Consider the following 24751-nt stretch of genomic DNA (forward strand, 5'->3'; position numbering starts at 1 on the left):
AAGATTAAAAGAGAAAATATATGTTAATACATGTTGTAAACTGTAAAATATTATATGAATGCCAAGGGTTTATTGCTATCATTGATAAGTGTTAATTATACATAATTAAGGAAACAAAAATGACAATATCTAGAATCCAACTAATTATTGATAGTTATAATGTTTGATAATTCATAATTAATGATATTTAATAATTATTATCTTTAACAAAGTTAATACTCCATAGAGCTAGATGCTGTGGAGGGACATAGTGAATGTGACTTGCTTTGTGCTCTCACAGAGCATAATGTTCATTTATTGCTTATATACTTTCTAGAAATCAGAGCTTTTGCATTTTTTTAAAGAAGCAGAAGTTGTTATATCTTGCCATGCGGCAGAAATTTATGCATCACTGGAGAACAGTAAAACAAATTCTAACCCATTAATTGCTTACTTTTTGTGATTTATGAAGCACACTCACATCTTTTATCTCATTGACAACCCCATTGATGGAGGTACTAATTTCATTTTCCAGATAAGTTAAGATTAGTTTTAAAATACTCTTCTTATTATAGCAGTAACACACATTTATTTTTTAAAACATGAGAGAAGAAGGAATATATGAAGAAGAAAATAGCACTCAGCCATAGTTTTCAGCGCAAAGAAAATCATTTTGTGTCTTTCCCTCTTGTCTTTTTGGTGCATCTTTTTGCCATAGTAAGATTGAAGTGAATATACAATTTTGTGCCCCAATTTTTTCTCTCAGCGGTAAAACATAAATTATAATTATGCTTAGGTGGTTTACTTGGCTACTTTTAATAGGACTACTTTTAGGGGCGCCTGGGTGGCTCAGTGGGTTAAAGCCTCTGCCTTCAGCTCAGGTCATGATCTCAGGGTCCTGGGATTGAGCCCCGCGTCAGGCTCTCTGCTCCGCAGGGAGCCTGCTTCCTCCTCTCTCTCTCTGCCTGCCTCTCTGCCTACTTGTGATCTCTGTCTGTCAAATAAATAAATAAAATCTTAAAAAAAAAAAAAAGAACTACTTTTAAACTGCCGTCTACCTTTTGAAACTGTATTCTTTGACAGAACTTAGGGTTTGTATCACATGGGAAAATTGGGAAATCACCTCACTGGTCAGCTGGAGGATGGCTTCCATGAGTGGGGGGAATCAGATAGAGTGTTTTGTGATGAAGCCTAGCTATTTGTTTGCCACTGAAATAATAAAATATGCACCTGAGTGATAAACAGTATAAGAAGAGTAAAAGAGCAATACTTCCCTGAGGGGAAGACCTGCACCCTGTGGTGAGCAGAATTATTCAGGTGTTACTGAGCCATGGCATTAAATAGGTAATCATCTCATTATAAGAAAAAAATGTGCCTATGTGAGATGATGGATGTCAGCTAAACTTATTTTGACAATCACTTTGCAATGTATATGTATATCAAATCGTTATGTTGTATACCTTAAACCAACACAACATCATATGTCAATTATATCTCAGTAAAACTGGAGGGGGGGAGTGTCAGTTATGCAAGATGAAATTCTAGAAATCTGCCATATGACATAGTGCCTATAGTTAGCAATATTTTGCTATATCCTTAAACATTTATTAAGAGGGAGCTTTCATGTCTGTTCTTACCATAAAGAGAAAGAGAGAGGGAAGGAGGGAAGGAGGGAGGGAGAGGGGAAGGGGGGAGGGAGTGTTGTTGTCTAAATAAGGTCAGACTTTTAAAACTGTGATAACTTTGAGACACTTTTTTTTTTAGGGAAATAAAATTAATTTTCAACATTATTTTTTGTGAATCATATAATATTGTATAACTATAACTTTCCTTGAAACTTAAATTTGAAATGTTATTATGCATTCATCAAAATAAATATTAAATTTTAAAAGGGCTACAAAAAACAGGCTACCAGATGTGGAGAAAGTACTCCCCTTTTATTCTCATTTGGGCTTCCCTCGCCTTTGGAGACATATCTTGAAAGAAGTTGCTGTGGCTGATATCAAAGAGGTTACTGCCTATGTTCTCCTCGAGGATTCTGATGGATTCCTGTCTCACGTTGAGGTCTTTTATCCATTTCGAGTTTATCTTTGTGTACGGTGTAAGAGAATGGTCAAGTTTCATTCTTCTACATATGGCTGGCCAGTTTTCCCAGCACCATTTATTGATTAGTCAAAGACAAAGCTTTCCCTGGGTCCTAGAATCTCTTTAATTCTTCTCTAACACTTTCTACTCTTTGTTTTTACCATAGAAAGAGGATAGGTCTCAGGCTCACATCCTTTAGCAAGCAATAGATTTTATCCAGATTTTAATAAGATATTTTTCCCACTGTCTTGTTTCTATGGTAACCTCTGATTTATGGCAAGCAATAATGATTTTCTTTTTCAAAGCAGCGATACAAAAGTCTGTTAAAATATTTTCAATTTAAGACAATGAGTCAATTTAAAGGAAAATATCCATTCAATAATAATTCAAAAGAGTAAAAGTAGGGGCTGGGTAGTGAGAAAATTGTAAAGGCAATGTGACAATGCCTGAAGTTTAGGAAATCTGGGAGTGGTAGAAAGGGCATTTGATCAGGAACCTCAAGGTCTGGGTGTTCTATCCAGTCCCTCCCCACTTAACTCTGTGCCACTCAACCCCAAAGCCTGACATGGAAGGATCTTCCCACCATAGACTATACGGGGAACAGACGGAGTAGTGTTTTAATTCTCTCCTATAAAAGGCACAACTGAAATAGAGTGGAGTGTGCTTTTCCTACAAAGCATACGTTTCCTTTTTTTTGCTTTCAAGACCTTCTGCAGCTCTGGTTCACAGCTTAAGTTGTGACCCCAAAACCGAGTGATCATTTAAGCTGTCACTTATGGAGTACCTACTATGTACCCCATGTAAGGTATTTTATAAAGTAGGTATCTTCCTTATAAACTACATCATAACTAGATCCATGGTAACACAGGATGTAGATGTTTGTCCTGTCCAAGTTTTGTGTGATAGCCTTTTTACTGATCTAGAAAGTATATCTTGAACATGTGGCAAATTTCAGTTTGTCTTGCCTTTTGTTTCAGGGAACAGCGAGGGTTTCTTCAACATTGATACCCTGCTAGGCACCATCACTCTGGCCCAGAAACTTGATCAGGCAAATCATGCCCGGTATAGTCTGACAGTCAAGGCAGAAGATCAAGGCTCCCCACAGTGGTATGACCTGGCTACGGTGATCATTAATGTCTACCCCTCAGAGAGCAGTGCCCCCATCTTCTCCAAAGCTGAGTACTTCGTAGAGATCCCCGAATCAATCCCTGTTGGCTCCCCAATCCTCCTTGTGTCAGCCACAAGCTCCTCAGAAGTTACCTATGAGTTAAGAGAGGGAAATAAGGATGGTGTATTCTCCATGAACTCATATTCTGGCCTCATTTCCACCCAGAAGAAACTGGACCATGAGAAAATTTCATCTTATCAGCTGAAAATCCGAGGCAGCAATATGGCAGGTGCATTTACTGATGTCATGGCTCTTGTTTACATCATTGATGAAAATGACAATGCTCCCACGTTCTTAAAGTCCATTTTTGTGGGCCAAGTTAGTGAAGCAGCTCCTCTGTACAGCATGATCAAGGATGAAAACAACAACCCCCTTGTGATTCGTGCTTCTGACAGTGACGAAGAAGCTAATTCCTTGTTGGTCTATGAAATTTTGGAGCCAGAGGCTTTGAAGTTTTTCAAAATTGATCCCAGCATGGGAACCCTAATCATCATATCAGAGATGGATTATGAGAGCATGCCTTCTTTCCAATTCAGCATCTACGTCCATGACCAAGGAAACCCTACCTTATTTGCATCCAGGCCTGTCCAGGTTATCATCAATGTCAGAGATGTAAATGACTCTCCTCCCAGGTTCTCAGACCATGTATATGAAGTAGCAGTAGTGAAGCCCATCCATCGGGGTATGGAGCTCCTCATCGTGCGGGCCAGCGACGATGACTCAGAAGTCAATTATAGTATCAAAAGTGGCAATGCTGATGAAGCTGTTGCCATCCATTCCACCACAGGTCGTATATCTGTACTGAATCCTGCTTTCCTGGGGGTCTCTAGGGAGCTCACTATCAGGGCTTCTGATGGCCTGTATCAAGATACTGCACTTGTAAAAATTTTTTTGACACAAGCCCCTAACACAAGTTTACAGTTTGATCAGATTGTCTATAGGGCAACAGTGAAGGAGAACTTACAGGATAGAAAGGCAGTGGTGATTCTTGGCGCCCAGGGCAATCACTTGAATGACACTCTTTCCTACTTCCTGTTGAATGGCACAGATATGTTTCATATGGTCAGATCAGCAGGTGTGTTGCAGACAAGAGGTATGGTGTTTGACAGAGAAGAGCAGGACACTTATGAGGTGGCAGTGGAATTGAGGGACAATCGGACCCCTCAGCGGGTGGCTCAGGCTCTGGTCAGAGTCTCTGTTGAGGATGTCAATGACAATCCCCCTCAATTTAAGCACCTGCCCTACTACACAATTATCCAAGATGGCACAGAGCCAGGGGATGTCCTCTTTCAGGTGTCTGCCACTGACCAGGACTTGGGGGTAAATGGTGCTGTAACATACTCATTTGCAGAAGATTACACATATTTTCGAATAGACCCCTATCTTGGGGACATATCACTGAAGAAACCCTTTGACTATCAAGCTTTAAATAAGTATCACCTCAAAGTCATTGCTCGGGATGGAGGAACCCCATCCCTCCAGACTGAGGAAGAGGTACTTGTCACTGTGAGAAATAAATCCAACCCACTGTTTCAGAGCCCTTACTACAAAGTGAGAGTGCCTGAAAATATCACACTCTATACGCCAATTCTCCACACCCAGGCCCGAAGTCCAGAGGGACTCCGACTCATTTACAACATTGTGGAGGAAGAGCCCCTGATGCTCTTCACCACTGACTTTAAGACTGGAGTTCTAACAGTAACAGGCCCTTTGGACTATGAATCTAAGACCAAACATGTGTTCACAGTCAGAGCCACAGACACAGCTTTGGGGTCATTTTCTGAGGCCACGGTGGAAGTTCTGGTGGAGGACATCAATGATAATCCTCCCACTTTTTCTCAATTGGTCTACACTACTTCAATCTCAGAAGGCTTGCCTGCTCAGACTCCTGTAATCCAACTGTTGGCTTCTGACCAGGATTCAGGAAAGAACCGTGATGTCTCCTATCAGATCGTAGAGGATGGTTCAGATATTTCCAAATTCTTCCAGATCAATGGGAGCACAGGGGAGATGTCCACAGTTCAAGAGCTGGATTATGAAACTCAACAACACTTTCATGTGAAGGTCAGGGCCATGGATAGAGGAGACCCCCCACTCACTGGTGAAACTCTTGTGGTTGTTAATGTATCTGATATCAATGATAACCCCCCAGAGTTCAGGCAACCTCAGTATGAAGCCAATGTCAGTGAGCTGGCAACCTGTGGACACCTGGTTCTTAAAGTCCAAGCTCTTGACCCTGACAGCAGGGACACCTCCCATCTGGAGTACCTGATTCTTTCTGGCAATCAGGACAGGCATTTCTCCATTAACAGCTCATCAGGAATAATTTCTATGTTTAACCTTTGCAAAAAGAACCTGGACTCTTCTTACAATTTGAGGGTAGGTGCTTCTGATGGGGTCTTTCAGGCAACTGTGCCAGTGTATATCAACACTACAAATGCCAACAAGTACAGCCCAGAGTTCCAGCAGCATGTTTATGAGGCAGAATTAGCAGAGAATGCAAAGGTGGGAACAAAGGTGATTGAGTTGCTAGCCATAGATAAAGATAGTGGTCCCTATGGTACTGTAGATTATACCATCATCAATAAACTAGCAGGTGAGAAGTTTTCCATAAACCCTAATGGCCAGATCACCACTCTGCAGAAACTGGATCGGGAAAATTCAACAGAAAGAGTTATTGCTATTAAAGTCATGGCTCAGGATGGAGGAGGAAGAGTGGCCTTCTGCACTGTAAAGATCATCCTGACAGATGAAAATGACAACCCTCCACAATTTAAAGCATCTGAGTACACAGTGTCCATTCAGTCCAATGTCAGTAAAGATTCCCCAGTTATTCAGGTGTTGGCCTACGATGCAGACGAGGGTCAGAATGCAGATGTCACCTACTCAGTGGACTCAATGGAGGACTTGGATGAAGAAGTCATTGAAGTCAACCCAACTACTGGTGTTGTCAAGGTGAAGGAGAGCTTGGTGGGATTGGAAAATCGGGCCTTTGACTTAAAAATCAAAGCCCAAGATGGGGGCCCTCCTCACTGGAACTCCCTGGTCCTGTTACGACTTCAGGTGGTTCCTAATGAAGTATCCTTGCCCAAATTTTCTGAACCTCTGTATACTTTCTCTGCATCTGAAGATCTTCCAGAAGGGTCTGAAGTTGGTTCTGTTAAAGCAGTGGCTGCTCAAGATCCAGTCATCTATAGTCTAGTGCAGGGCACTACACCAGAAAGCAACAAGGATGGTGTCTTCTCCTTGGACCGAAACACAGGAGTTCTAAAGGTGAGAAAGGCCATGGACTATGAGTCCACCAAATGGTACCAGATTGATTTAATGGCACATTGTCCCCATAATGATACTCACTTGGTTTCCTTGGTCTCTGTCAATATCCAAGTGAAAGATGTCAATGACAATAGGCCTATATTTGAGGCTGATCCCTACAAGGCTGTTCTCACTGAGAATATGCCAGTGGGGACCTCAGTCATTCAAGTGACTGCCAATGACGAGGACACTGGCAGTGATGGCCAGGTGAGCTACAGGCTGCCAGTGGACCCTGGTAGCAATATCCATGAGCTCTTTGCCATTGACAGTGAGACTGGCTGGATCACCACACTCCAGGAACTTGACTGTGAGACCCACCAGAACTACCGTTTTTATGTGGTGGCCTATGACCATGGAAGGACCATCCAGCTATCTTCTCAGGTTCTTGTTGAAGTCTCCATTACAGATGAGAATGACAACGCTCCCCAATTTGCTTCTGAAGACTACAGAGGATCTGTGGTTGAGAACAATGAACCTGGTGAACTTGTGGTCACTCTTAAAACCTTGGATGCTGATATCTCTGAGCAGAACAGACAGGTCACCTGCTATATCACAGGTAAGGATAACTGTATTGGAATGGAAGCACTGGGGTACACTGAAAAAAGTACAGTAGGAGGTGCCCTAAGACATGGATTCAAGTCCTGGCTCTGCCACCTATTAGTGATGTGACCTTGCATAGATCAATTAACCTTCCAGGACCTTGGTTGCTTCATCTATAGACTTTGCATGCCTGTTCTCATTCACCTTACAAGGATGCTTGTAAGATCTAACTTGAAAAATCTCTTGAGAGCTTCCTATAAATTGGAAAGTGTTTTGTAGAGAGAATTTCTTATTTCTTTAGGCAGAGTAGACAGAATATAAGGGAGATACTGTAAATGGTCTCAGCTTCTAGGGGATGGAGAAGACATCAGTAATGGTGTGATCCATGAAAACTCTTGTCAGCTGACGTCCTTGTGGAGTGTATTCCACCTAGAGCAAGTTGTGGATACTAGAAACACTCCTTAAGTTAATCACAAGACTTAAGTGTTAGAGTAAAAACCCTTCCATAGATATGATTCCAGCTCAGTCCTTCATTTCACACACAGATAGGAGCAGAAACTCAACCAAGGTCACACTTCAAGCTTGAGTCAGGTCTGGGATTAAAACCACACCCTATGAACTATTTTCCCCAGTGGATACCTACTGCAAACCTAAATTACCCCAGCCCCGGTCCAGTGACCGGTCTAGTGGTCCAGCTAGCCAGTGGCCAAAAAAGACTTTCTTTACTTTTCTCTCTCTCTTTTAAAAAAGATTTTATTTATTTATTTGTCAGAGAGAGAGAGAGAAAGAGAGAAAGAGAGAAAGAGAGAGAGAGAGCATAAGCTGGGGCAGAGGAAGAAGCAGGCTCTCCACTGAGCAGGGAGCCCAATGCCAGACGCGATCCCAGGTGGGATCATGACCTGAGCCGAGGGTAGGCACCCATGCATCCTAGGAGTTTCTTTACTTCTTAGTGTCCCTTTCCCCCTATCCCAGGTGCCATGTCATCCCATCCCTATAGACATGGCTCCATCTGCTACCACATCTCTCTGACCGGAAATTAATGAACCTAAAGTTCCAACCAAGAATCATAGACTCTTATAGAAACAGTTCCTGGAACAGTGTCATTAGAAATATGGAAGTTTAGGGAAATAGAATCTTATAATATCAGACTATGAAAAACACGAAGTCTTAACATCTCTGAGTAATAGAATAAATGTCAGTAGATCATCAATTCCTGGAATAGTTGAGTCTTAGAACTCTGGAATCTTGGAATCTCATAAATCCATCTCCTCTATCACTGATTGGGGTCAAGGAAAGATGACTCAGAAGCAAACCTAATGATCCATGGGAACCTCCACTTAGTTGGTGTCCTCACTGGTAAAATAAAACCTCAGAGAGCTTAGTGTTGTCGATCACTTCCCACTCCTCTACTGTTGAACAGATACTAGATATAAGAAGGTTTTTGTATAAAATTGAAATATGTTTCTTTTTGACTTCCCCCAGTCTTCCCAAAGCACAAAAAAATAAGAAACCTGTACCTCAGCTACATATTTTAGAGTGGTGCTTCTCACAGTGATAATTCCACTTAATAGGAGGCGTTTGAAGTCAGAAGAACCCTTGTAACACCAAATAACTGACTCAATATAGAACTGTGGGTCTCTAGTTAAGGGAGGAAATTTTTGTCTTTCCTAGAAATCCTTTAAAAAATTGTCATGTGGGCAGCCACCTAAGGCACAAAGTCTGGTTCATTCCTATTCCTTGACTCTGGAAGCTCTGTCCATCTTTTTAGAGGGAGATCCCTTGGGCCAGTTTGGCATCAGTCAAGCTGGAGATGAATGGAGGATTTTCTCAAGGAAGACCCTGGACCGTGAACACACCGCCAAGTACTTGCTCAGAATCACAGCTTCTGATGGCAAGTTCCAGGCTTCAGTCCTTGTAGAGATCTTCGTCCTGGACATCAATGATAACAGCCCACAATGCTCACAGGTGAGAGCCTTGTGAGGGTGAGGTGGCATTAGAGGCAAAGAAGCTAGAGTGAAGGCCAAAAGGAAGGAGGAAGACTCAGGGGACTATCTCTGAAGCTGGGCATCACTGATCAGTCCTTGCTTCTCCTCAGCTAGCCTCAGACTAGTGTCCTAGGCAGGGTGCATTCTGGGTAATTCCACCCCTTCCTCCCCGGCAAAGGGATGTCACCAAGCTCTTTAGAACTTTTGGTTCATACTTCTACCCCTACATTCCCTTCAAAAGTCACTCTCTGCAAAATATATCCAGAAAAGTAACTTTTTTAAAAAAAAATTTATTTATTTATTTGACAGACAGAGATTACAAGTAGGCAGAGAGGCAGGCAGAGTTAGAGAGGAGGAAGCAGGCTCCCCCCACTGAGCAGAGAGCCCGACGCAGGGCTCGATCCCAGGGCACTGGGATCATGACCTGAGCCGAAGGCAGAGGCTTTAACCCACTGAGCCACCCAGGCGCCCCCAGAAAAGTAACTTCTTCATCCTCCAGTCTGCTGTGCCCAGTGGGAAAATCCCTCCACCACTCAGCTTGGGCTCATTATCAAATACATCCAAAGATAACTGCCCTCAGAGACACCTCACACTGCCCCCATGCCCATATTATGCATATCCCCACATCTACATGGGTGATAGAGACCACCACAGATGCCCTCCTTAAGGTGATATGTATACACAAACATGCAGACAGGACAGTTACATTTTTGCTGAGGACTTCATTTAATTCAACCCTAAATTTCCTGTGAAAACAAATGTTGAATGGTGGTGGTAGTGTGTGTCTGTGTGTGTTAGGGAAGGAACTGTGTTCTTAGAGGACATAAATGAACAATCATTGTCCTATAGCTTTGTGTTTAAACATATTTTTTAAAATACAGTAGATAGTTTTTAACTTTTGGGGGATTTGCATTACCTCAAAGTTTTCGGATAAAGTTAAACTATTAACATTTTACTTTTATAACATTTTCAGTTACAATAATTCAAATTTACATTAAAAAATCTAGCCATTTAGTATATATACATAAATGCAAACTTACATATACTCACCCATATACCCATACACAAAGGATCATCTACAACTCTATATATACATGCAAATACCTATACATATAACAACCAGATACATAAGCATATACCTATATACCCACAACACTCATCATTCTGTATACCCAGCCATACATGGAAATATATGTATGTAACTCCCACAAACATACTTACACATGTATTTGCATATATACACTTTACTTATTTGCACACATGTAAGTAATACAGACCTTGTAACAAAAAAAATACACATGTCCCATCACCTTTTCTTCCTCTGTCTTTTACACTCTAACCACATAAAATCATAGTAGAAAAAGAGAACCTATGTTATCAGGATGCATGGAAAATGCCTTTGCAGGATCCAAGATGACCATCTTCTGGGTGGTCTCAGAAGGGCAGCCCTTTTAGGGAGGATGGTGGCCACACTTTCTTCCTCTTTCCCTTAGACAGTCTTACAACCAGCCTGCATCCTCCCCATGTTGGAGGAGGCCAGGATCAAACCCACCCTGGCCTTCCCACAGGTGGTCAACAGCATCACTAGAGCCAGGGAAAGGAGGCTTGTGGAGTCCATCTCTACAGCCCACTCAGGCTCAAAACCTCCATCCAGAGCTTACATGAACTTACAGAGGTTCATGTTCACCTACACTCTGCAGTGGGGGAAACCAGTTTGCTTGGAGCCTGTCCCCAGAGACAGCAGCTATAGAAACACTGGGCTTCCAGGGAGCTCCAGCCTCTCCCCTGTGCCACATCACCTGCTATGAAGGCACCTACAGTGGAGGGAGGGTGGGACAGGCCCTGAGGGCCATGGCGGTCCAGACCTGATTCAAACGGCCAAGAGTCTGTTTGCGGTGTGGACAGGGGGTGAGCATGACAGCATGGCCTTATCACAGAGACGAGGATGCTTGGCCTGGAGTGAGTAGCTTGAGTTGACACCTTCCAGAATGCCTCAAATCGGGCCCATCTCAACCTCATCCAGAATTCTCGAAGGGCCCCTGTGGAGTAGGTGGTAGGAGTAGGTCCTTCTAGCTCCAACTGTGGGTTTTCATTGGTGGAATTCTCACTCATTCTGTCTTTTCTGACTAGTCCTCTTGTCATCCTGCTTCTTGTTTTTAATCTCCATTTCCTTGCATTTTTCAACTTATTCTCTTTGTTTCACCCCTGCCCTGATTCTCTCTTTCCCTCTTCCCCATCTTGCTTTCTGATCTCTCTCAGCTTCTGTCTCCCCTGTCACTTTGCCTCTCTCTCGATCTAGGTGTATCTTCCATAATCTCCCTCTTCTTTTTCTTCCATTTCCAGCTTCTCTATACTGGCAAAATCAGTGAAGATATATCTCCAGGACACTTCATCTTGAAAGTTTCTGCAACAGACTTGGATTCTGATACCAATGCTCAGATCACATATTCTCTGCATGGTCCTGGGGCAGATGAATTTAAGCTGGATCCTCATACAGGTGGGTTTCCTGAGCTGTAGGATCAAACTAAGAACTTATTTAATTAAGTGCCCAATACCATGCTAGGTTCCTTAGAGAAGAAACAGAAATTCACCTATCCATCCACCCATCCATCCATCCACCCATCCATCCATCCAATCATCCATCCATTCACTCAGCAAACATATTGGCAGCATGTGCCAAGCATTGCACTAGATGGTGGGGACATAATCAACAGACAGATAAGATCTGGGTCTTGTGGGAAAGGCAGTTATTGAATCAGTGGTTTGAAATGTGCTGAGTTAAGAAAAAAATGCAGGATGCTAAGGGGAGGTTTGGCAGGAGTGAGGAGGGGTGCTTGGGAGCAGACTTAAGGGAGTAGTAGGGATGGATTCTCAAGGCAGAAGGATAATTTATACAAGAACTTTATTTTAGGAAAGAGTGCATACATCTGAGGTCATGATGGAAGACAAGAAACTTGTGCAGAGAGGGGCGGAGAGAGGCCAAAGGTGGGGATGGGGGTGAAAATCCCTCCTTTAGAGACACTAGAGGATTTGGGCAGATGAGCTTCATGGTCAAGGACATGATCTCAAGAGGCATATGTTGCAGACCTCAATGTATTATTGTAAAAATCCCAAGAGATGAAGTATACAGAAGTCCTGAGCAGGTCTGGCACATTATAAGAGCTCAGTAGATATGGTTGCCATTGTCATTATAGTTAGAGGGCAAAGCACAGAGGTGGAAGCAGAGAGCCCTGCAGGGTAGACCACCAATACCCGGGAGAGGTTGGGCTGTGAGAGTCTGGTAGAGAAGACAGGGTGAGGTCTGCTTCCTTTGGAAGAGCAACCCCACAGTGGGATCCCTGTCCTGATGCTATGGGGGAGAGTATGGGGACGGGCAGGACAGAAGGCCCAGGTCACAGAGGACTAGCTGCTGAACTTGGCTTAGAACCAGTAGTTCAAAGGATGGCTTGGAGATTCCTGAGCAGGGAGGTGGTAGGTGAGTGGTGTCCCAGGAAGATGTCTGGATAGATAGAAGACAATATTGTCCTTTTTCATTCCAGCATGGGCATGCTGAGTCACCCCAGGAAGGTTACCTAATCTCTCTCTGCTGCTGTTTGTTCAGCTGCAGGATGATTGGTGGGGTCTTGAAAAAAAAAATGCTGGGTGGTTTTTCTCAATATGGAAATAATACATGCTCATTGTATAAAAATTCAAATGCTGTAGGCATATATTATGCAGAAATTGGAAAGTCTGTATGATAACAATCCCCCCCAAAGATAAGCACTTTAGAATACCATTTTGTGGCTTGCTTTTTTTTTTTCATATAGCAACACCTTGGAGGTAGTAACAAGGCATCACATAAAACTCTACCATAATTCCTTCTAGGCTGCACAGTATTTTACTGTATGGCTAAATCATGATCTATTCAGCCAGTTCCTTTTTGAAAGACATACATAGTATTTTCAGTATGCTGCCATTATAAACAATGCTGGAGAGAATATCTTCATATATACGTTTTTATCCGTGGGTTGACTCTTCCACTGGATATGTAATTGTGAACCAAAGGATAAACACATTTTATGTGTTGTTAGAAATTGCCTCCTTGCCCTTTAAAAATGTCGTGCCTCTTTGTAGCTTGTTGGTGAGGAATTAGGGAGGTAGACAGGCGTGGGACTGAACTTCTTTCCTAACCGTACTGTAGGCAGGACTGACCCCTTTATGTCACGGAGTGACAAAACCCTGTCTGCCTCTGGTTGTCTTGCATAGATACCTAGAAGGCAAGTGCTGGAGTAATGTGCCCCAGGGAAAGCTCACCTGCTGTCGTTTCTCTGGCCAGGGGAGCTGACCACCCTTACAGCCCTGGACCGAGAGAAGAAGGATATGTATAGCCTTGTTGCCAAGGCGACAGATGGAGGTGGCCAATCATGCCAGGCAGATGTGATCCTCCATGTGGAGGATGTGAATGACAACGCCCCCCATTTCTTCCCCAGCCACTGTGCTGTGGCTGTCTTCGACAACACCACGGTTAAGACTCCCGTAGCTGTGGTGTTGGCCCGGGATCCTGACCAAGGTGAGGAGGAAGATTGGAGGCTGTTCACTCACAGGGTCGCCTGGGGTGAGGGTTTGACTGTGTGTTGCTCTGGGATTTGGCAAGGGCTCTGCCTCCTTACTGAGTCCATGAACACTCACAAGAGGAAAATGTTTGCCCACAAACCGCATACCTAAGTGCTAGGTGACAAAAGATTTGGGCAATGTTTTGAGGCCTGTATAGGGCCTTTCAGCCTCATTGTTTCTCACTGGCTCTCAGGCCTGGAGCCCTTTCAATTCTGCCATTTACACTCAGAACATTTTAAATGCAAACATCCAATCTGAAATACACCAATTGAAACTATTCAACTCCAATTAATTTGCCACAAGAAAGGAATTGGGGCACAAACTCTATTAAGCTTATTAAATTCCTTGATCCATTTTCTATACAATAAAGTGGAATCATCCTCAGTATTTTACATTTGCATTTTAATGACACTATTTGCACCAGAGTTAATTCCTTTTCTTTAGAATTTACAAGGCAAATTAGATTCATGCACAAGTATTTGTTCCATATTGTACCAATTATAATTTCTGCCACCATGAAGCATTTTGTGTGTGTGCATATATATGTGTATATATATTTATGTCTATATACAGTGCATATGTCCAATTTTCTTGAGTTTTAGCTTGGCATTGAAGGAGATGGGAGATTTTGGGAGGGATGTAGGGGTTCAAGAGGGGGAAAATAGAGTAGAGGCATTGAATGGCTACAAGGCCCTAGAGTGCTCACTAGCTAGTACTTGCACACTTTCAGGGACAGGAAGCTCCCTAGTTCCTAGGCAACTACTCTACTCACTTTCCATGGTACCCCCCATTCCACCCCCCACCACCGCACTTCCTAGCAGCTCCCTACCAACCTTTGCGGTACGTCAGAGAATTATCAAGTGCTACCTATTTTGAATTGGTACCCATCAGTCCCGGTCTGGCCCTCTGTAGTCACACACATCTCCTAGACTTCTGCCCATGAGAGCCCTTCCAAGGCCGGGAGGTGGTGATTATCTTCTCCAGCCCCAAGCTTTCCTTTCTGGGTGAAGGAGACCTAGTTTCTTCAATTACATGCTTCTTCTCACGCCCTCTTCCCAGGGCACATCCTGTGGCCTTGTACCAGTTTACCATTAACCCTTCGAAACTGTTATCATTCTAATCCAGATATTCCACCCAGATATTCCAAATGTGGCCTGACCAGAAGCTCCCCCTCTCTAGAAAAATTACGGTCTCTCCAGAAAAATGTATATTGGGGAAACTGCATGGTATGCGCATTTAATTTATGTAAATTCCACCGTTGTAATAGGCAGTTCCTGCCACCATTCCACCAAAAGGGTGTGTGCCCCTATGTGTGTGTGAGATGTGAGACCCTCAGGCTCAGGGCACGCACTCCTCCCACTGGGTGAGGATCTCACGGCTGAGCAGTCAGTACTGGTGTTCTTCCCACACAATCGCCCCTACTGCTTCATCTAGTACACAACCAAAGAACATAATAGACTCTGAGCCAGAGGTGAAGAAACACTGCGTGTTTTGATTTGCTAAGAACTTTCCATGTGTATGTGTGTTTCCTTAAGTTTTTATTTTGACATAATTATAGACTCATAGGAAGTTGCAAAAAGAGTACTGAGAGGCCCCTGCACACTCCCCTCCAGCTTCCCCCAATGGTGTCATTTTAGCTGTTGTAGGAAATTGGTATTGGGACATTCCTGGTAACTGGATTATAAGCCTTACTCAGATTTCACCAGTTTTTATATGCACTCATTTGAACGTGTGCATGTGAGCACATGTCTTTGTGTGTATAGTTCTATTTAGTCTTATCCCACATAGAATGTCGTGTAACCACCACCGCCATCAAGACATAGAATTGTTCTATCACAACCAAGGAACTTGCTCTAGATGGCTTTGACCTTGCACAATTTTCACTTTATAAGCTGGCCTTGGACTCTAATCTCCACATAAACATTTTCAGATAATTTTATAGTTTTGCAGATGCCCCACCCGCAAGAACCTTTCTATGAAGCCTTGAACCCCCTCTCCCCCCCCCGTAAAGAATCTCCCACTGAGAGATTCTCACTCTTTATTTTTTTTACTAATTACTTTTATTAATATGTAATGTATTATTTGCCCCAAGGGAGAGATTCTCACTCTTAACACAGCCTGAGCATGTTAGCCTCTGTGGGGACCCTCTGCGCCAGGCCTTCCTGTGGCTAGAAAGTTCGCTGCAGATGGGGCCGGAGGAGGGTCTCTCAGTATGAACTGTACCTTTGCTCTCCCCAACAGGTGCCAATGCCCAGGTGGTTTACTCTCTGACGGACTCTGCCGAAGGCCATTTTTCCATTGAGGCCACCACGGGTGTGATTCGGCTGGAGAAGCCACTACGGGTCAGGCCACAGGAAGCACTGGAGCTCACTGTCCGTGCCTCTGACCTGGGAACCCCGATACCACTGTCTACTCTGGGCACGGTCACTGTCTCAGTGGTAGGCCTTGATGACTATCTGCCTGTGTTCCTGAACACTGAGCATAGTGTGCAGGTGCCCGAGGACGCCCAGCTTGGCACAGAGGTGCTGCGGCTGGCCACCCTCACTCGCCCCAGTGCCGAGAAGACCAGCTACCGTGTGGTCAGCGGGAACGAGCAGGGGAGGTTCCGCCTGGATGCCCTCACAGGTGAGCCAGTGCCGAGGCAGCCCCATCCCCTACATGCACCTGCACACACAGGGTCTTGGGGAACACTGACTTCTTCACACACGGGGTGTGTGTGCCCTATACAGACCCTCCTGGGACAAAACTTCTTTGGTTCTTTCTTCATTCTGCATCTCTCCAGGTCCCAAGTCCCTCTTCTACTCTGGGGCCAGCTTATGTGGGGACCCCCCTTATGCCTCCATGTCCCCACCCAGGATGCTTGACAGCCCACTCTCTTCCTACAGTTTGTAGCTTCATGGTCCCAGCTCAAGACCAGCCCCTGGAGGCTGAGGCCACTCTCTGTCCTTGGGTGACCAAGCACTTGCTTGAATCTGGGGCATAAGCTTCCCAGGGCAGGGCTACCTGCTTCCCTCCTACAGCCCTCCCCAAATATCCACCTCCCCCCATGCCCGCTGAGTCTCCCCTTATTCTCATGAAGAGAACTAGGAAACGGTCTCTTCTTTCTTCCTAGCCACAGAAGAGTCTAAGTCAGACTCACAGAACCTCGTGGAAGGGCCTCAGAGGCTGCCCAGGTCAGATTCCCCCTCACAGCACCCTTGCAATGGTACTCTCTACCTCCTAGAGCAGCTGTCTTATCATTGAGCAGTACTTTTGAATGGTTGTACTATGGAGACGTGTGCCCATCTGATTTCACATTTGCCCTTCACCACCACTCCCATGCATACATATTGCATTTGGTTGATAGGCAGTATTTTCAGTCTCTTTTAATTTCTAACATTTTCCTCTCCCTCTCTATTTCCCCCATCATTTAACTAATGAAACTTGGGTCATGTGTTGGGCAGATTTTTTTCTATTTTGGATTGACTAGTAGTTGTATCTTTTTGATGTCATATATCTCTCTAGCCCCTATATTTCTCATAAATGACATCTGGATTTAAGACCTTGATCAGGTTCAAGCTTAATTTTGCGGCAATAGTGCTTCATAGATGATGCTGGGCTGTACTTGGCACTGTTAGGAGGCATATAATAATTAATTATATAATTAATTTTGGTTTTCCTGAGGTTAAGATTGACAATGAGCCTGACCCATTCATTATAGAGTTCTTCGTCAGCTGTCCTTCTAATGGTTTTAGCAACCTTACATGATCATTTCCTAGGTAAATTATTTCATTAGGGCCAGCAAAATGGTGATCTTCTGATTTTATCATTCCTCATTCATTTACTAACTAGAATTTTTTCATAAGGAAGAGTTTTCTACCATTAAATATTTGGTTATCCAGGAACAGTATGATAAATCCTTCTTCTTTCCCAAATTTCAGAGAAATAAATCTATGCTCTAGCAGTTCATTGAACATTTTGGATATTATAAAACTTTATAATCTAAGTTCTGTCATTATTAGCCAGGTGAACTTGAGAGCATCAGTTGACTCACCTAGAAAATGGGAACCATAGTTGTTCCTACTCTACAGAATTATTATTGATCTACATAAGAAAGATTTAGCATTACAGATTGAAATGAGATTTCAATGAAATAGAGATAAATGAGGGAAACGCTGCTGTTGAGAATGACAACAACGAAAATGAGAGGAGATGAAGGGGGAGGGGTGGGGAAGGTAATGAGGAAACAAAGCAAAGACGGTGAGGTAAGAGATGAAAGATGAGATGATGGAGGAGATGAAGGACGAGATGATGGATATGACGGAGGAGAAAGAGGAGATGATGGAGGAAATGATAGAGTAGATGATGGAAGAGAGGAAGGAGATGATGGAGGACTTGGTGGAGATGATGGAAATGGTGGAGGAGAAAATGGAAGAGATTGTGGAGGAGATAGAGGAGATCTGTCTCCCAACCCTGTGCCTCTCCTTGGGTTTGGCCCAAGACCCCTCAGATCTCTGCCTCTGCAGTCCCAAATGCTTCATTGCTCCCATCATCTCTTGTTTCCTCAGGGATCCTGTATGTCAACAAGAGCCTGGATTTTGAGACAAGCTCCAAGTTCTTCCTATCCATAGAATGCAGCCGGAAAGGCTCTTCCTCCCTCAGTGACATGACCACAATCGTGGTCAACATCACTGATGTCAATGAACACCGACCCAGATTCCCCCAGGATCTGTACAGCACAAGGGTCTTAGAGAATGCCATCGTGGGTGACGTTGTGCTCACAGTAAGGACATGTAACTTTGCCCTTTGGGGGGACATGGACTTGGGTGGATTCCCCCCACCCTGATGTTTATGAGTATGGGTTAATTGATCAATTTATGCACTATAGATTTAACTCTGACTTGCAGCCACTTGGCCAAGCTGTTTCTCATGACAGAGGGTCTCAGGGCTATGTTTGATAAGGTCTAGATCAGGTACTGATAGATAGGGACATAGGAGAGACCCCAGAGAATCACCAGAGGCTTCAAGGTCTGGGAAGGGCCTGGAGTATTAGTGTGTGTATAGGGGGAGGAGCACCAAATAACACCTCTTTGCATTTAAACACGTAAATGCTCCCCTACTACACAGAGTGAAACCAAACTCTGTATGCCCATATTCAAGATTCTCTGTGACCCCTCTTTATTCTGCTTTCTGGTCTTATCTCCTTTCACTCTCCGACATGCATCCTATGTTCCAACCACACAAGATGTATCTTTCCCTAAACAGCCTCTGTACTTTCACACACTCTGGGCTCATGCCTGGAATGGCTCCATTCCCAGAAGCCCTCTTTAACCTTCTGAGACTCATGAATGCTTTTCTAATCTCCCCAGGTAGAATTTATCCCTGTGTTCTCTGTGCTGTCATAAAGCTGATCATACTTTGCCCCAAATTAGAATTACCCGTAAAATTAGACATTAAACTTCCTGTGGGTATATTCACTTTGGCACATCCCTCACTTCCTAGCTCAGGACCTAGCACCCCGTCAGCACGAGTGAAGGAGTAAATGAATGAACCATGGCATGCTGAAATCTATACTAGGATATAAAATGAAGAGATTCCTTTGGTAGGGATAACTGTGGTCCAGGGACTGCCAGCCCAGTGGCAGTCATTGGCGTAGGGACATATCTGGCCCCTTACACTCCCAGGGGCAATTTTCCTTTCTGGCCCTCTTGCCCTACATTTACAACTACCCTCCCACTGCTGCAGGTGTCAGCAACTGATGAAGATGGACCTGCAAATAGTGCCATCACCTACAGCCTGGTAGGAGGGAACCAGCTCGGACACTTTGCGGTTCACCCCAAGAAGGGGGAGCTACAGGTGGCCAAGGCCCTGGATTGGGAACAGGTGAGTCATGTGGGAGGGGCCCAATCTGAGCTTATGCGAGAAGAGAGATGGCCCCAGTGCAGGTTCAGATGATGAACTGTGGTCAACACCCCTTGCTGACTTCTCTAGACTTGTCTTCAGTGCCCCACACTTGTTTTCTCTGTGTGGTCTCTATTGCCTGTGAGGCCAGAGGCAGGAGAGAGACTAAGTGACCCTTAACCTTCAGTGGAGGAGCCCAGGCTAGCTTCTTAGTGTTGACCAGGAAACATTAGATCATTATAATAAATTATCATTTGTTGAGCGCATCCTCTGTGCCAGGAACTTTGCTAAGTGCTTTATTACATTATGCCATTTGGTTCTTAAAATAACCCTAGGGGGTGGGTCCTGATATCCTCACAGATGTTTAGTCACCTTCCCAAGTTCTCACAGCTGGTAAGTGGTGGAACTGGAAATCAGACTTATTCTTCCTGACTCCAAAACTTGGACCCTAAAATAGCATGGGTGGATAGTGGAGGCGGGCATAGGGGAGTATCTCCACCTTATTTTTCTGAAAACATTAGTGATGAGTCATGGAGCAGAACTGAGAGGTCTTTTTGCTAACTCTTCACTGGCATCTTGCTATAGATTTCTAGCTATTCCCTGAGGCTCCGAGCCACAGACAGCGGGCGGCCCCCACTGCATGAAGACATAGACATTGCTATCCAAGTGGTTGATGTCAATGATAACCCACCAAGATTCTTCCAGCTCAACTACAGCACCTCTGTCCAGGTACGCTTGAGCTTCCAAAGACATCCTGAAGACTTCCTCCTTTATTTCTCTCTAGTAGAGGGTGCTCACTACTGGTATCAGTCTACCCAAACAGTTGCTGTGACCTTGCCACTAATATCCCTAATGGCAACACAGCCTGCTAAAGGGGACTATGAATTACAGAATTAAAAGTAATCAGACACTGTGCTAGGCACTTCCATCCATTACCTCATTTGGGACCCACACAGCTACATGAAGCAGGTAGTACAATAGTCCCCCCCCATCTGTGGTTTTGCTTTCTGTGGTTTCAGTCAGACTAATTCCCAGCCAACCACAGTCCAGAAGTTTGATCCCCCTCTGAGGTATCATCAGAAGGTCAATAGTAGCTTAATGTACATCACATATTCTGTGTGCCTCTGTCATTTATCTCACTTTATCTCATCACATAGGCATCTTACCATCCTCACATTATCACAAGAAGAATAGGGGAGTACAGTTACTTTGAGAGACGGAGACAACATTCACATCACTTTTATCATAGTATATTGTTATAATTTACTATTTTATCATTAGTTATTACTGTTGATCTCTTACTGTGCCTAGTTGATAAATTAAACTTTATCATTGAGATGTATGTATAGAAAAAGCAGTATAAATGATGTGATACTATCCATGGTTTCAGGCATCCACTAGGGGTCTTAAAACATATCCCTGTGGATAAGGGGGCCTACTCTGCCCACATCAAAGATTTTTTTAAATGGAGATGCAGAATGTACCATAGCTAGAATGTGGCAAACTTGGGATTTAAACCCAGGTGATTTTCCAAATCCCCAAGCTATTTCCACCATACAAATGGTTTACAAATGGGATCTGGAGAGGGCCTAGGGATTCAATGGCGTAGGAATTGTGACTCTAAGAGGTGAGGGAGGTGAGGAAGAGGATAGGAAGTTAGAATCCTGGGTCCTGCTATGTATTAGCTACAGTCACTCCACTTATACTTTTTGTATATTGTATTAGCTATTAGCTAATTTTTATTTTATTTTATTTTATTTTATTGTATTAGCTATTGTATTAACTATGTATTAGCTACAGTCAATCCACTTATACTTTTTGTATATTATAAGTATTAGTTAGGGTGCATTGACTGCCAATAACAGAATATCTAAAATGTCACTAATAATAAGGGCTTATTATTTCACATAACAAAAGATGTGATGGTGGGAGGTTCTATTCCAGAACTGGTTATTTCAGCAGGAAAAATGGAATCATAGCTTTGGGCTAGCTTCTTTGAAATTCCCTCACCTTCTTTCTCCTGGTTACAAAGTGGCCGCGCAGCTCCAGCATCACATCCTTGCCTACCATCTTCGAAAGCAAACAGAAAAGAACTCCCCCCTCCTCAGGATCTGCTTTTATCAAAGAAGAAAGCTTCTCAGAACCCTCACCTGGTTGACTTCTCCAGTGACCAGAATCAGATTACATGATCACAATCAAACCAAAAACTGGCACAGGGAATCAGATTTTATAACTGACTTAGACCAATCATAGTTCATCTCTCTCTCTCTCTCTCTCTCTCTTTTTGAGAGGGAGTGGGAGAGAGCATGAGTGGGGATGGGCAGAGGTAGAGAGAGAATCTTAAGCAGGCTCCATGCCCAGTGAACAGAACCTTAGGCAGGGCTCAGTCTCACAACCCTGAGATCATGACCTGAACTGAAATCAAAAGTCAGACACTTAACCAACTTCAGCCTCTCAGGTGCCCCAGTCCATCTCTTTTTAATAAGGGCATGGAGCACTGGGTGTGGCACATAAACAATGAATTTTGGAACACTGAAAAAAAAAATAAAATAAAATTTTTAAGAAAAGAAAGAAAAAAAGAATAAGGGCATATATTTTCTGAGTATATTGCCATCCTACACCTGAACAAAAGTTGGGTTTGTAAGAAAGGAAGGAAGGAATGTTTGTTGGGTAGGTATCCATTAGTTTCTGTCTATAAGGTTCTGTTTGTAGATAGGATTTTGTTGCAAAAAAGGCAGTTAACCATTGTGTTATAGATACTAAGTTCCCAAGTTATAGAACAGAGACTTTTCTTAATTGAATGCTTACTCATTTTAAAATTTTCTCATTGAATTGGGCATTCCATTGGTCCTCTAAGTAGGAAATCATTTATAGGTGTTTTGTTGACCCTATGAATCACAAAACTTGTGCGTGGATCCCCATGCACTAATTTATATACATGAATCCTCAGCTATGTGACCTTGAGCAAGTCACCTTCTATAGGATAAAGGGACTCTAAGGACCCTTCCTGCCTTAATGGGTTTTGTTTCTAAGATCCAGCACTGCCCTCAGGAAGCTCCTGTCCAGATAGGTGAAGCCAACAACTAATTCACAGGCTGGCAGAATGAATGAGTGATAGCTTGAGGTCCAGACATATCCTGCGAATAGCCAGAGTGCTGACGACTCATCCCAGATGAGGGCCTCCAGAAAGATGCGAAAGGAAGGACTGGAACTCATTTTGCTCTTTGATTTTCTGGCACTCTCTATCTTAGGAGAACTCACCCCTTGGAAGCAAAGTCCTACAGCTGATCCTGAGTGACCCAGACTCCCCAGAGAATGGTCCCCCCTACTCATTCCAAATCACCAATGGGAATGATGGCTCTGCCTTCCGAGTGACCCCTGATGGATGGCTGGTGACCACTATGGGCCTGAGCAGGAGAGTCCAGGAATGGTATCAGCTTCAGATCAAGGTGAGAAAGTGCCTTATGAAAGAAAGTGCCTTATTAAAGGCACAGAGGAGACATATTCAGAGGGTGGCTGCCCTCATGAGGAAGGGACATTTGAGCTGGGACGTGAGAGGAGCCAGTCATGTTGAAAATGGGCAGGAGAATGTTGCAGGCTGGAACAAGATAAGCCAGCTCTTGAGTTGGGAAGGAGCTTGCAGTGACCTGAGATGGGGCCAATTTGGTCAGCACAGTGATCTTACTGGGAATAAAGCTGAAGAGATGGGTTGGGTAGATCATGGGGTCCTCTTGGCTTGGGTGACCATACTACTCAAGGTCCAAACTGTGATGCACTTGAGAGGGAAAGAAGCACTAAAAGTAGTTAATTGGCGATCACTGAGCCACAACAGGGTCAATCAGTGAAAATCAAGACCGATCGGGGCAAACCAGGATGTACAGACATCCTAATTATAAGCCTTGGTAATACTTTTCGCATTACTCCCAATTCCAGCTGGGGAGAGTGGTGCGGAAACCTTGAGCTGATAATAAAGATGCAATAAGTGGACAGACTAGGGACAAGCTCTGCATGGGAATAAACAGGAGTCCATCATAGACTGGACATGGGGAGAGAGAGAAGAATCAGGGGTGACTCCCAGGTTCCAAACTCTAGTGAAGACCGGGCTGTGGGGCCATTGCTGAGGCCGGAAATATGGTGTGGTGGGGGAAGGACAGGTTTATGAGTAAAATGAGGACTCTGTTTTGCACATGTCACCTTTTAGGTGCCTATGAGACACTGACGTGGAGGTGTCCAGTAGGTAGTTGGGAATGGGAGTCTGCAGCTCAGAGGACAGGTGTGGGCTAATGTAGAGGGTTTTCAAAGCTAAGGGCATGGACATACTTGCCTTCCAAACAATAACCTCTGTCTCCTGACCCAGACAATCGCTCAGTAACTATCTGCCTCACCTTCTCTTGCACTTGTCTTGTACTTCCGCTTTCACTCATTAGGAGGCACTGGGGGCCAGCAAAGAAACAGGCTACGGACACAGGTTCAGATTCTGCTCTGGCCTTACCTGCTCTATGACCTTAGGCAACTACTTGACCTCTAAGCCTCAGTGATAGTTTTTGTAAATGGAAGACTTCCTGGTATCTATCTCATAAGAAAGGTTAGGGTTAGGGTCAAGGTTGATATGCTATCTCAGATCACGCATCAGAAGCATTAGAAGTGACCAGCATACAGTCTGCACTCAGTTGATGCCAGCTGTATGTTATACTTAGCAGCAGTATTAATTACTGTTGTTGCTCTTCATATCCCACCGGTGTTACACACAAATCCCAGCACTGGGTGTAATTTCACAACTTGTTCACCCACTCAAAGCTCTAGAATACACGTGAACAAGATATTACTGTAGAGAAAGTTGTGGAGACCCCTGGCGACAGCTGTGAAAGAGATAAAGTCACTGAATGGAACTTCGTCCTTGCTAATCAGGACAGTAAGTTGCAAGGATGCTTGGCAAAATATGAAAGGAAAAGGCATTTTTAATTTACATTCTTTTCCTTGCGCAACTGAGGTCATAGCGCGGCCTTGTTAGAACCTTCAGTGGCTTTCCATGGCTCTGACATAAAACCTGACCCTGTGCTCCTCAGCCCGTCAGTGATGGGGCGGCCTCCCTTGTGCCCCTGCCTGGTCCTCAGTCCTGCCCACTTGCTCCAGCAGCCAGGGCCCTTCTGCCCTATCAAGCTCACCGCGTTCTTTCTACCCTGGGGCTTGACACTTGCTGTTCTCTTTG

General features: G+C 44.0%; 1 protein-coding gene across 1 annotated transcript in view; it reads left to right on the forward strand.

Moving 5' to 3' along the window:
* FAT2 (FAT atypical cadherin 2) overlaps positions 1-24751 on the forward strand; it is a gene marked incomplete at its 5' end in the record, with an annotated part of 59008 nt that overhangs the window by 17435 nt on the left and 16822 nt on the right. Inside the window, 9 exons of the mRNA XM_080804457.1 lie at positions 3042-7100; positions 8853-9049; positions 11413-11566; positions 13385-13618; positions 15904-16287; positions 18210-18424; positions 19387-19524; positions 20128-20271; positions 22794-22991. Coding sequence (XP_080660583.1) covers positions 3042-7100; positions 8853-9049; positions 11413-11566; positions 13385-13618; positions 15904-16287; positions 18210-18424; positions 19387-19524; positions 20128-20271; positions 22794-22991 — 5723 coding nt within the window. The remainder of the gene's footprint in view (positions 1-3041; positions 7101-8852; positions 9050-11412; positions 11567-13384; positions 13619-15903; positions 16288-18209; positions 18425-19386; positions 19525-20127; positions 20272-22793; positions 22992-24751) is intronic.

The sequence above is a fragment of the Martes martes genome (assembly GCF_963455335.1).
Source record: "Martes martes genome assembly, chromosome: 5".
In the NCBI taxonomy this organism is placed as follows: domain Eukaryota; kingdom Metazoa; phylum Chordata; class Mammalia; order Carnivora; family Mustelidae; genus Martes; species Martes martes.